The sequence below is a fragment of the Gasterosteus aculeatus genome, chromosome 8 (assembly GCF_964276395.1).
Source record: "Gasterosteus aculeatus chromosome 8, fGasAcu3.hap1.1, whole genome shotgun sequence".
Classification (NCBI taxonomy): domain Eukaryota; kingdom Metazoa; phylum Chordata; class Actinopteri; order Perciformes; family Gasterosteidae; genus Gasterosteus; species Gasterosteus aculeatus.
Genome location: NC_135695.1, coordinates 14976655 through 14990174, shown reverse-complemented (window position 1 = coordinate 14990174; position 13520 = coordinate 14976655). Strand labels below are relative to the sequence as shown.

At 44.4% G+C, this 13520-nt stretch overlaps 1 protein-coding gene across 2 annotated transcripts in view; it reads left to right on the top strand.

Annotated features, from left to right (window-relative positions):
- The window catches only part of negr1 (neuronal growth regulator 1), a 114061-nt gene extending 102195 nt beyond the window's left edge, over window positions 1–11866 (top strand). For both annotated transcript variants that reach the window (XM_040184261.2, XM_040184260.2), the window contains one exon: window positions 8788–11866. In XM_040184261.2, the coding sequence (XP_040040195.2) occupies window positions 8788–8888 (101 nt within the window). In that variant the 3' untranslated portion in view covers window positions 8889–11866. The remainder of the gene's footprint in view (window positions 1–8787) is intronic.
- The last annotated feature ends 1654 nt before the right edge of the window (window positions 11867–13520 follow it).

The window sequence follows — 13520 nt, the reverse complement described above, 5'->3', positions numbered from 1 at the left end:
GAGCAGCAGGTCAACTAGATGATTAATACTTTGTTTTAATGTGAATCCGTCTGCTCTGTTATCAGCTACGAAGCTGGAATGAAGCACGACACAGAAAGATGCACTGCGAATTGCAGAGGAAGTGCAGGTTAAGAACAGTCATTTCTAAGCAGTCCAGAAAACTAAAACCAAACCACCAGGACGTTTTTTACATATCTTCATGCAAATCAATGTTTTTTTCATTGTGATTTTGTTGATTTTGAGCGGTTTGACGTTTTGCAGTGTTTGTACTCGTTGTGCAGATATTGGAAGAAAATTGATTTTTTCAACAAGGTTGTCTACATAGGAACCTGTGGAAATATTATTATGTATGTTAGCACATCGATAATTAGCATTAACACTTTTGTGCTGTGGAAGCTACTGACTATTCCAATAACGTAGTTTGAACTTCCTTGATATATCAGTTCAAAGCCCATTTTAGATCCTTCTGCTGCTTTGCCAAAAGCCACTAAGACTCAAAGGAGAAGAAGAGCCAGCTAGTGAAACAACAGCCGACACAGCGAACGGGCGTCCATGTAAGAGAGGAGCGAAGTGTTAGAAACCAAAGTCAACTGCAGCCCCACTGTGGATTAGAAGGAAAAGGGCGCTTTACCAGACCTATTGATATTTATACTCCTGGTACCCAGGTGACTTCAACCAGGAATCAATCCACCGGTCCAATTTGTCAGTAAGCGCAAAGTCATTCCCCTCAGTGATTCCAGTCAATAATGTTTGACCTCGTGTGAAAAACAGGAACACAAAGGACGAGAGAGAGAGTGGTACTTACAGACGGACTTAAGGGCTGCAGCCACATCAAAGGCAGAGGGCGCGTGTCACCATCATCTCTTCTGTTATTTATGCAGCCATAACAGTTACACGTCGATAGTGTCAGTATGACTGGCAGGAAAAGCCTATAGAGGAACCTGGATTCAGGCGAAGGAGGGAGGAAGGAGGGGGGAGCCTATGAGAGTTATGGGCCTTTTTTCAGCAATTGACACATTTTACTCCAACATCTAGTCATTGTTCAGAGTGCAAGCAACTCAGCACTTTCCAAATGGTGGTCTAAAGCCCGAAACCCACTCAAATTAGATCACGTCATACTTTTCTTTCAAATCCAATAAAATGGTGCATTTTTTTGACAGCTGTATTTCCTTGTTCATTTTTATTTAAACGTATCGTAAGCTTAGAAAATCCAATAAATTCACAACCTCAAACCCCTTTGGCTTAACACTTTTCAAAAAGCACTGTGTAGATCAAACTACCCCACAGTACCGTAGAGCATGTTTATACACGTCAGACTCACTCTTCATTTCTGCTTCAGATATGTTATCCTCATTAAATGCTTCTGACATAAGGGACTTATTTGTTTGCCGTTTCATCGCAGCCCGTCTCCAGGACTGCAAACAGAGGCAATCAGGAATTATTTATCAGCACCGCAATTAGTCTCCTAGTTTCAGAAAAAAAGGCATCCGTTTCCATCCATTCCACAATGCAATCTGCCAAAGCTGCATACTTAAAGAGCGACAGTTAACTGCCATTATGAGTTTTCTTGTATTTTCCTGTTAATATTGCCCATGAAGCTGCAGCATATATTCTGACAGGAAGTGCCCGAGGGTTGTGAATGTTTACATCTTGTTCTTATACTTTGAAATGTTAAATACTTAACAGATTCACAGTGTGTGTGTGTGTGTGTGTGTGTGAGAGAGAGGGCCTGCACTGTCTCAAACTGCGGTATAAAATACCCTGCTGGATCAATGGAGCTCACTTGAGGACTATAGCGCTTTTATCTCCACCTCCCACAGGCAGTCGGCAACAAGGTGGGGAGTGCTGGAGTGCATTCACTGCCTCGGGTTTTGTCTCGGCGTAATAACGGAATATCTCATGCGTGACACTCACACAGCCTATGGGCGTACACTATCTAAGCAGACTTCTGAGCCAGCAATAATTAACGTAAACATACGGCGAGTTGGGCCTCTTCTCCTCTCGCAGCCTCGAGTCTCATGCAGCACCTCGGCAAGAAACAATCTGCTGCACATGCTAATCACTCGCCAATTGATTTGGCCCCTTTTGGTCGAGCAATTCCTGTAAACCACTGAATTGATCTGTGAGAAATCAATTTACAGCTCAGGGTAGGTAAATATGTAACAAAAAATATGGATTGCCCTGTGTTCGGTTTGACCAGCTAAGCAAATTGTGGCTTTTTGCTTTTAGAGAGTTGCTCAGCGTGAACAAATCCCGGTCATATTTGACTAGCCCCAGGTGAACTTTTATAGTTATCTTATATCCATCAGGAAGAAAATGCACTTAACCCTCAACATTCGGCCTGCTGTGTTATCAGCACCATAATGGAAATTGATAAAAAGAAAGCGGTCTTATCATAATCCTACGTACGTAGCAGTGAATTGCTTTTTTAGGACGCCACAGGCAAAGGAGAAGGGAAGTAAAAAAGGGCAGGAAGAGAGGTTAGTTTCCTGGTTGGAGATCAGATGTTATCAGACTGTATTAATGGAGCGGCTCATAGAGATGCAAGCAGCGTCGGTTTGTCCTGAGACGTTTCTCTCAACGGGCCACACTGCCGCTGTCCTCACAAGGCCGCCGAGGCTGAGCAGCGGCTGACTCGGCAGAATATTTGGACTGAGCCCCAAAATAAAACCCTGAGCACTAAAAAGTGAGAGAGAGAGAGAGAGAGAGAGAGAGAGAGAGAGACAGGAGCTATTAGAGATAGCGGGTGTGAGGGATCCAAATATCAGAGGGAATTTATTATGGATGGAGAGGGAGAGAAAGGAGAAGTGGGGCTGCAGGAATTCGCTACATGCTGACTCCATTTGTTTGCGTCCCTGTGCATTTTATTAAGCCTCTAACATTAAACAGATTTAGCGGGAGCATCCAAAGTCATGGAGTAATTATGCTTTCGGAAATGCTGTAATTAAAAACGCTCGCTCAAAGTATCAATCCGCGCCGTTGCAGCGTTTCTTTGCTTATTCCCAGAATGTGCTGATGTGGATTTACACTCTAAATTTAGAAAAAAGAAAATAAACCTACAAAGGAAAATTCATATAACATTTGAAAAATGGAGATTCATCCATCAAGCGTGCATATAAAGTACATCATTTGCAAGCTCATTGATTCCCTGCATAAAGTTTGTCCTTGAATTGAAAGGTGCAATAAACACAGGTGTAGGTCACTCTGAATTCTCATACCGCCACTGCTCAGTTCAAATAAAAGGATGACATGAAAGCGACTGTTAAAGTGAGAAGTTGCTCAATAATGAAAAGAAACCGTGCCTGTGTGGAGAACGTCAGAAATATCTCCTCTTTTGGGATTCCTTCCCCGAGCTCCCACTGCGCTGAGGGCTCTCTTATGTGTCCAGATATCCCACTGAGGCGTTGATTAAGTCAAGCTGAAGGCCAAAGCCCGCCTGCAATCGAGAGCCCTCAGCTCACTCAGCAAGCTATCAGGTGACCCGTCCCTCCAACGCATTCCCTCTCCAGTGAGATACACTTGTTGAGAGGAGTTATTAGATGCCCACCTCAAGCCTTTCGAAAAAAGCATTCTGCCGGGTGTTGATAACCGACAGGTACCAGGATGTGGAGCAAAGGAGGTGTAGGGGGGCGGGGAGGGGAGGCTATAGCAGGGCTGGGAGGCGGAGGACGGTAAATGATCTCTGAAGGCCGTCTTATTAATGGAGGCTTTTCATTACGGGCACTAATGCAAATGATTGGGGGGGGGGGCTAATGAGCTCGGAGGTCCGTGTGAACGAGGACTCTGTGGAGCGGCGCTATGTGATGATCAGAGGGGGAGACTGAAAGGTGATGAGTTTTGAAACATCATATCTGCTCATGATGGACATTTTGCCTGGATGAGGACGGTAGGAATAGAGAGAGAGAGAGAAATGGATGAGCGAGCTGATGGGTCGGCAAGTCAATTGTGCAGCAAGTCAATATGGCAGCCTGCTACAGGCAAGAGGTTACGAGACGAGCGGCGGATAGGGATGAGCGTATTTCACTGTCAGTGGATTGAAGTGAGGTAAAGCATGGAAAATCTCTTTATCGCCTTCTATAAAAACGCCCGCGCGCCCTCGCCGTGCGAGCATTGGAGAGACGGCGGAGCGCGGCGCATTCTTTGAAGGCGCGGATCCCCCTCATCAAATGTCACGAGCGTGGTATGACATTCCATTTATACTCTTTAGCGAACACCGGCGCCGTTCCACCTGAGAAATAAATAAATAAAGGCTGCTTTTAGTTTATGACCTCGGTGGTTGCTGTGGACCTTTGCATGTAGAGCGATTTAGCTCGATTTACAGCTCGGTGTGCACAGGATCAGTCCTGGCTCTGGAGTGTCTCATGTGGCCTCTCCTGGGGGAGTTGGAGGCAGGGGGGGGGTTGGACCTAAGGCCACTGATTGATGGTGAAGGACACTGCACCCCTCCCCTGCTTCCCAGCTCCATCTCTGAAGCCTCGTCCCCCGGGGGAATCAGGATGCTGCCGGGCTGGACGCCCCTCGTGACAGAAGACCACCAACTCAAGGGAGGCGTCATCCGCTAAACAACAAACAAGCGACTTAAGAGTCTCAACCCAACTCGAAAACACAGCGGATTCTCCTCTCCTCTCCTCTCCTCTCCTTTCTGTGCTTCCAGGTGGTACAATGAACACAGGCAAAACCCGAGATCGAGGATCTCTGAGTGGAGCTCAAACCTGACTTAAACCTGAGTGCGTGTGACACAGCCGAAGGGTTCAGGCGAGGCAGCGAACGCAGCTCACGCTGTTGCTGAATAGATGTTCCAGTGAGTTACGGTACAGTGCGACGCACTCGAGATGGTGCTCAAAACACACCCAGCATTGACTGTCACTGTTGCATATTTCAGTATGATTCATCATCTGTGTCAACAGTGGCCGCGGTTCAGGGCCTGAGCATTTGTTGTGCATATGATATGTGGGTGACAAAACTGCTGCCGATGGAGATTTGGGTGTGAAGGGGGGGGGCAGGACGCCAGAGAGAGGGGGGGGGCTCATTCTCTGTGCAGACTATTTAAAGCGGATGGCTTCAGGCCAGAATCCGAAGAGAGAACCAAGGATTGTTATTTTCATATGGCTCTGGCTGGAGCTGGGGAGGCTTTAGTTTTTCATTTAAATTCAGTTGCAAAACAGTAATTGAAGCGTATCGCTTTCATCTCCACTTATCTCCTCTACTCCGCTCCCTTCGGAGCGCCGCTCGTCTTTCTGGCGTTTGCGCATCTTGACACTGTTGGTTTCTCTGTGATATATTGTCTGGGATTCTGGTACTTCATTGCAACTCGGTGCTGATGTACATGGCAATTAATTTCAAACCCAAAAGAGATAGAGCGCCCTCCTCTTCCTCGCTCTGCTGTCCACTGCTGCAGCTCCGCTCTTACAGCCATTTCAATCACCGTCTGCTTTTCCCAGGTCTGTCTTCCTTTTGATTCCCCCCTTCTCCCCCCCACCCCCACTCCCCCCTCCCTGTATCTGTCTTTAATTTGCGCTCGCTTCTTTCTATTTCCTTCATGTTAATAAGCCGGGTAATGGTGTTGCAGCCAGTTACTGTTTGGGGAGTTAATTAAAATGCCAAGTTACAACCCACACAGTCAAAACAATGGAGGCCGCTGCTTTTCACGGCGACACAGGGAGATATTAAACAAGCCCAAAATCAAACACTGTGAAGAGGCAGGAACCCAGTTACACAGACTCTCCCCCAATCCCACTTAAAGGAGCCATTTTCTGCCCTTCTACCACACTTCCACCCTGTCCCCTCCCTCCTGTCCCCTCCAAACGCATGACATGCGTGGCATGCCTCCCCTGTGTCTTCATGAAATGTAAAGAACAACTGATTAAGAATGAATCAATCCATTTTTGTCCACTGATCTGTAATAGAAATTTCATTATTGTATGATTCCAATAATTCCATTTATTTGTATTGTCAACAGAATTTGTGTATTTTCCCAAAGGGAATGAAAGTCTCTGCACATCACTGCGTGTCAGATACTCTACAGCCATATCGCTTTGAACCAGAGTCGGGTCCCCCCCCCCCCCCGGTCAGCCAGGTCCGTCTGCTAAGGGGGTGGGTGGAGGGAGGGCCAAGACTCCCACTTGTTTTATTAGTACTAAACAGTGGACTTTTGAAAATATGTCCCCTTCAAGACTCCCCCTCTTGAAGGACCAAAGAGTTTATCGTGCCAATCTCCATCAAAGTCAACAATTCACAGCAGAGATCCAATAACCTTCTGAGCTCCCTGAACTCCTGCATGAAAACCAGTTGTGTTCCAGATATCAACATGATCCCTGCAGGATTGTTGAGAAACAACTATGGAAACTGTAGAAGGGAAATAGTGGCTTCTGCCTTTCCCCACCCATCGACACGCACACAACCTAAATGAATGTTGCTACCGCGGCTAGGACAATGCAGCGCGCTTAAAGCTCCGGCAACTGTGGGCCAGCAGAGCAGGACAGGAGCAGTTGCTATGGTTACCATCTCTCGGCTCGCTCTCACAGCCCAGGAAAACTGTGTCATTATCCTGTACTTTGGAGAGGACGAGCGAGAGAGGGGAGGGACACACAGAGAGTGAGTGAGGTAGAAAGGGGAGACAATGATAGAAAGGCAGAGACAAGGAGGAAGAAGAGCGAGCCGCAGTTCACACAGGCCGGGCCGTGCAGCCAACACCCGCCGCCTCACCCGTTGGTGCTCCTCTATTTGCCGTTTTTTTACGCTTTTCCATCAGTAGTTTTCACTCTAATAGGTAAACAACTTTGGTAGAAACACGGTGCTTGAAAATGTCAGGTGAAAGCGCTGCTGTGTCAGGTGATAATGGCATATGTGTGTGTGAGTGTCCCCCTCCCTGCCCCCCCTGTGAAAATCATCTCCCGCCAGCTATTATGTTGGGATCAATCACTGCATGATTGTATTTATTTTAACACACCAACAGCCGTACAGTACACCGCTCTAACGACCGCCACCTTACTGACTAAACACCCGCCAATCCGCCAGCATGTAACTCCGAGTCGCCTCTTTTCCTCCAGAAAACACGGAGAAAAAGACTTTAACGCACAGTTTGTGTACGTGGTTATTTTTGTTGTTCGCCCTGTGTGTGTTTGTGCAACGCGAGGTCCACATCAGAGGAGTTACATTGTGAACTAATTATGTGACTGTGTAAAGAGAGGCACCCTGCTGATATGGGCTGTTCACCACATGATTTCCCCTGGTAGAGCACAGGCTGTTTGCACTGCTCCTGTGTGTGTGTGTGTGTGTGTGTGTGTACACATGTGCACGTGTTCTTGCGCAGACATGCATGTGACCCGTGCATGCAGTTGTGTGTGTGTGTGTGTGTGTGTGTGTGTGTGTGTGCTGAGGTAGAGCATGTTTTGTGAACAGTGAGTTGTGCTTTATTAAGCTACAAACTGAAAGAGGCCCTAGAAGCCCCTCCGCCTGTTCATATTACTGTGGCTGTCTACCGGTCAGAGAAACACAAACAGCCCAAAACACAGCAGCCTCAGACAGGACTGTGAAGGAAAAAGAAAAAAAAAGCACCTTTTGTCCGCCTCATTTATTCTTCTCTCTCTGCTGATGGCTTTTTTTCTTTTTTCGTACCACTTAAAGGAAACCCGGAGAAGGGTTTGGACACCACCGTGTTCTGGGGTTATTCACTATTTAACCGTTAACCAACAATAAGTATTTTGACTGATTACCACTCAGTTAATTAATGCTAATAAAAAAAAAAAGTTGCGCAGACCTCTGTGGTGCATCCTATCAGGAGAATAGCTGGTCCACCTTAAAGGTCATTCCACCTTAAGTGAGCCTTATTCAGCAGGCGGCAGGTAACACGCGCTCCCCTTGGCTACGCTCCCCCCGTTCGTACAGTAACATAAACGCTTTCTGTCTGTGATACACTCTGACAGAACAGACCCGGCGAGCAGCTGACCTACAAAATGTGTCCACAGCAATGCATGAAGCATCGCGGCCTCTTAACTCCTCCACGCTGGGGAACTGGGGACTTGTCTGCGCTGCAGCTGGTGCTGAATGATGAATGATGAGTGGACCTGCTCATCAGTAATTATCTCATTACTGTTATTATGCCGTTTTCGGGCCGTTTGTGGGGCACTTTGACCACAGCGCCGCTGCGTGCAAGACTCTAATCTTGTTATTTAATAATCAGGTAGTGAGCTTCTGCCATCGGTCAGAATTATTTCTTTTTTTAATTAGCATCAAGCACTGGACTTTGCTTATTTCCATCCATCCATCCATTGTCAAACCGCTTATCCTGCACACAGGGTCGCGGGGGGGCTGGAGTCCATCCCAGCCAACTTCGGGCGATAGACAGGGTACACCCTGGATTGGTCGCCAGCCAATCGCAGGGCAACACAGAAACACACAACCATTCACACTCACATTCACACAACTACGGGCAATTTAAAGTCCCCAATTAACCTAATCCCCAGAGCATGTCTTTGGACTGTGGGAGGAAGCCGGAGAACCCGGAGAGAACCCACGCAGACACGGGGAGAACATGCAGACTCCACACAGAAAGGCCACTGGGCGGAATCGAACCCAGGACCTTCTTGCTGTGAGGCGACAGTGCTAACCACCACGCCACCGTGCCGCCCGTACTTTGCTTATTTATGTCATTTAATGCTGCTTCAGACGTCTCCTCCATTGCGTTTTCTTAACATAACATGGTGCTTTTTCGCTCCAACGTTTTCTATCAAATGGTGACTCATGCAATCGGGACTAATCAGCGCTTCTCTTGTTTCCCGCCCACAGCACCCAACACTGCACCCTATGGGAGCACAGGAAGCGCGCACGTCCCGCTGGCCTGCCGGTACCTGATCCTGGCCCTCTCCTCCTTCATCAGCGTGTACTAGCAGAGGGTCCGGACACAATGACTGTCGAGAGCATTTAGGAATCCTTTTGGACATTGCTGAGGGCTGGAATCCAATCCGGTACAGTTTGTTGAGACGCCGTGACGGGGGGGGGGGAAATAATCAGCGTTACTTGGTGTGGGGGACTTTTCTTCCTTTGATTTTTTGTTGCTCTTTAAATTTATGTTATGTAAATACTATGATGTTTTTTTATTGTTATTATAATTATTATTATTTCCTCTCTTCTTTTCTGATTGATGGACCACCTTGTGAATCAGTGCTCCCCTTCTCCCCTCACTTCCCTCTCAAACCCACCTTCAATCATATCACCCCCCCCCCCCTCCAACTTCCCAAATGAATTACTTTCATGCCTTTCTCTCTTTGTGAGGCGATGGCGCAAAATTGACATTTCCATCCATTTTTGTACATGGCTAAAAAGAAGCAATTGTGCCAAGCCTCTCAGTACACAGAATTAACATACCAATGTTGTGTTGAATGTATTATGGGTTGTTGAACAAAGGAAATACATTTAGATTCCTAACAATACAAATTCAGATTATGGAGTGTGCTTAAAAAATAGAGGAAAAAAAATGGAAAAAAAAAATCAAAAGAATTATAATGGAAGAGTGTTTTCAGGAACTGTATTGTCATGATTACTCAATAGATGGATGAACAGTGTTGAAGGTGTGCTTTGTTGTATTCTGAAATGGATCCTTCAGTTACTATGCCTGCCTAACAGATTGGATCTGGCAGCCGTCAAAGTAGCAAAGTATACTGTATTGTATCTTTATATTTTAATATAGTGGGCTTTTGTTTTAAAGTGGGACCAGCTTTTCTCATTTGACCAAGAACATTAACACAGTTCATGACTTTGTATAGAACGAAGGGAGGAACATCGCTGCCCTATGTTTACATTTTTCTCCAAAATATGAATACTACAGTATATAAATATATATATATATATATATATACGCCACACCGTTTTCTTCCGGAGAGTCCACGTTCGTGAATGTCACAACACTCTGTTATAGTTGAGAAGAAAAAGTGGAGCCCCAAGTTCAATTGTTGCGAGCTTTCTTGCAACAATTGACGGTGGGCGTCTGAGCAGAGCACTTCGCCTCCTGATCGTCAGCTGGCTGAAACCCCTCAGCGGCGCCCTGCTGAACACTTAAAGCTTCAACTTTTTTGGCTCGATACTTAAATAACAGACTCTGGGAAAGCAGCGCGGTACTATATTCCTCTGCCTCCTCTTTGGACGAATGATTCAATACATTACAGTCTTTTACCGTACATATATTCACGTCATTGCAAGTTAAGGGAAACCAGAGAGCCCGACGTTCTTTGACATAAAAATAAGGGAAAAATGCTTTGCGTCTAACTTGAGCCCTACTCATTTCAATTACAAACCACAGAATACAAATGAAGCTTATGAACATGCTCATCTCTACGCCTACGGTGCTAACAGCTCCCCCAAGATGAAAGTCCTTTTATATTCAGACAGCTGATCGGTATCCACAAACTCTGCGAATGTCCAGCAGAGAATAAATTAAACCATGAGGTCGTGTAACATGAGAAAATACGGCTTTTTCGTTCACTGAAATCAACCATGTGAAGGCTAAATGTTATCGTAAAGGTTTGCTTTATGACACGGCATATTCATCCTCAAGTATCTTCAATCCATGGTGTCGACAGATACTGTACTGCAATGCCTTAATAGCACCATAGACATCAAATGAACCTCATTTTAGAAGGACACCTCCTGAAGCTCTCAATAAGATACCGTACTCCTTATTGAATGTTTGAGAACCAGTTTCTAATTAGGCATCATACTCACAAAACTAAACTAAATTATCAACTCACAGCTCCTGCAGGTATTTTCGAATAAGCCAGTTGCATCTGATAAAATGCAGTATTTGTCGTACAGGTTGACATGTTTGCAGCGTCTAGTTTGGACTTGGATTGTGTTATATTTTGCCCCGCGCGATCGAGGGAATAACAGTTCACGCAGTATTTTCACACAAAACTTGTAACTGCAAACCCATAGAGAAATAGCCATCGCAGTTAAAAGACTTAAAGCACAAACACTGTTATTACTTTTACGTTTTGTGGTGATTTGTTTTAATGTCTGCTAAACATTTCTTATTTTGAAATTGTTATCAGCTTGTTTTACAAATTCTGAAAATACTGCACCATATGATCTTGTTTAAATGTTACGGTATAATGAAAATGGGTCAGAAGTATATTTATTCTCTTCCTTTATGAAAACAATGTATAAAAAATTACATTTGAAACGTGTAAAACTGGATATGTGACATTATTTGAATGAGGTACAGTATGGCATAGTTTATAATGTTGTCGGGTTCATTTAGATGCCATCACTGTTGTTGATTTTTTGTCAGACGAGTACATTAAAAAGAACAATGTTTGCAATCAAATTACCTACTTTTTGAAACAGAGAGTAACAGTATTATAGAACAGAATCAATGTGTGTATATTTGGAGAACATAGGATACCTTTTGATCTTTAGAGCCAGTGTGTAGTCATAGTTTTCACACACTTGCGTATTTGACGATGTGCAGAAAGTATGGTTGTGCTGCATGTCGAAGTTAACCTGTGGTTTTAAGGTGGCCATTTTACATATATTCATACTTTTTATGAATGGAAGCAGTTTTTTTTCCAAAACATTTGGTTCTCAAACCTGGTCTAAAAACGCATACCTGTTAGAGACGAGCCGGCTGTGTTTGTTTGTGATTTATTTGAATCAACTTCTGTTGAAAAATCAACCGCTTTTCAGAGTCATATTGATTATTGTGGCACATGGTGGAGTTTGTTGGTTGCTTTTCTTAAGCAGTCAAGAACATGCTAGTATTCATACTTATGAAATGTACTGGATGTTGATTATTTTTGAATAATGTTATTAACAAGACCCTTTTATTGAATCATTATTATTTGCAATAAAAGTCTTCATGTTACAATATAAACCCTCATCTGAGTTTATGGACACTCAAAGGGGTTGTTTCTAATCACCTAAAATATCATCAATACTTCAAAAAAAGTAAACCATCCCATACAGTCTCCATTCAACAACCCCCCCCCCCCCCCTCTAAAGTCCAGAGCTGTTAGCAAGCTTTGCATTTTGGTTAACGTATCTATAACATGAAATGTTGCCTGTTAACGTCTGTAGTTCAGAAAAATACCACCACTGTGTCCCATTTAGCTTTTTTAAAAGACATGGATGATGTCTTTATGAGTCTTTTGATCCATAAATAATCAAATTCCAGTGTAGAACTTGACAGCAGTATACAGCTGCAACAATAAAGCTCGAGCTAGCAGACAGTAATTTAATAATATATTCACACTTTAATCAGGATCACCACTAAATACGATTCTGCTCTTTCATAACGATAAGAATAATGAGTTATTTTAGGTGTCACAGTAATGTAGCTGCTAATTATAACTGAATGTGAGCAACTGTTGGTGGAGTTTTGCAGGGATTTAATTATTTTTTTGGGGGGGACTGACTTCGAGCTGAATACTGATTAGCAAGTGTCACACTCACACGAAACACAGCAGACAGACTTTTTTTATGTTTGCCCCGGAGGTGGTTGTACTTTGACCACATTCTGCCACTGATCAGGCGTGTTACACCCTTGGGGGCAAAAAAAAAAAAAAATGCTGGAATTTTTCTCCAGGCTTGAGAGGCATGGGGGGGAGAGGAGAAATCTGTCTGTTTGTACAGTGTAGCCTGAGTAATTGAGTCATCTTCATTTTGTTGTATCATGCATATTTGATCCTCTCCCTTCTGCCATTAAACACTGCATAAATCCTTGTGAGCCCAGATGGCCACAAGCCACCGGATTAACCACCATTTGCACTGCATCTCCATCACTGACTGCAGTGAGCTGCCCAGTATTTATATTCTGGAGATATTTACAAACATAAATCACATTCACATTCAGTCCCACACCAGAAGGGGGGGTTTTAGCTTCTTTTTTTTCCCACAACAGCACGAGGCCATCAAGAGTCCTCTGACCCGAATACGCTCTTGAGCAAGAAATCCACGCTTGTGTGACCCACCTCGTGAAAGAGCCGTTGAAGAAGTCGTGTTGATGTACGAGCGGAAAAGAGGCCACGCCGCCACCCAGAGATCGCTGCCTCACCTCGTGCTCCCGGCTGACAGCAGCGGGGGGGGCGTTTTTTAAATTTAAGATAAGAGGATTTAAAAGATTCATCCTTGTGCGTATTATTTCGGGCCCACGTCCCCCACCCTGAACTTTCCAATTGTCCATTTTAAAGCGTCCACCTCTAATCTGCTACATCGGTATCGTCATATTCAGTTTGGATTCATTAAACAGCTGCGTTGTGGAGGGATAAATGCTGTGCTGGATGTGCCTTCGAAGTATTTCATCAATCATAACCAACTCTTAATTTAAGCAGTAATGCTCCAGTCTCTCAGCTGATTGTTTGCTTAATAGTTTTCACTAAATTGACTTTTTATAACATTTACTAAACATTCAGTTATTCTGATCACTGAACCCTGAAGTAACAAAAATAACTACAAATAAGTTAAATGTCATCATTGAAATAATGAGGATTAATTATAGTTTATTATAGTCACTGTAAGCCGGATTCAAA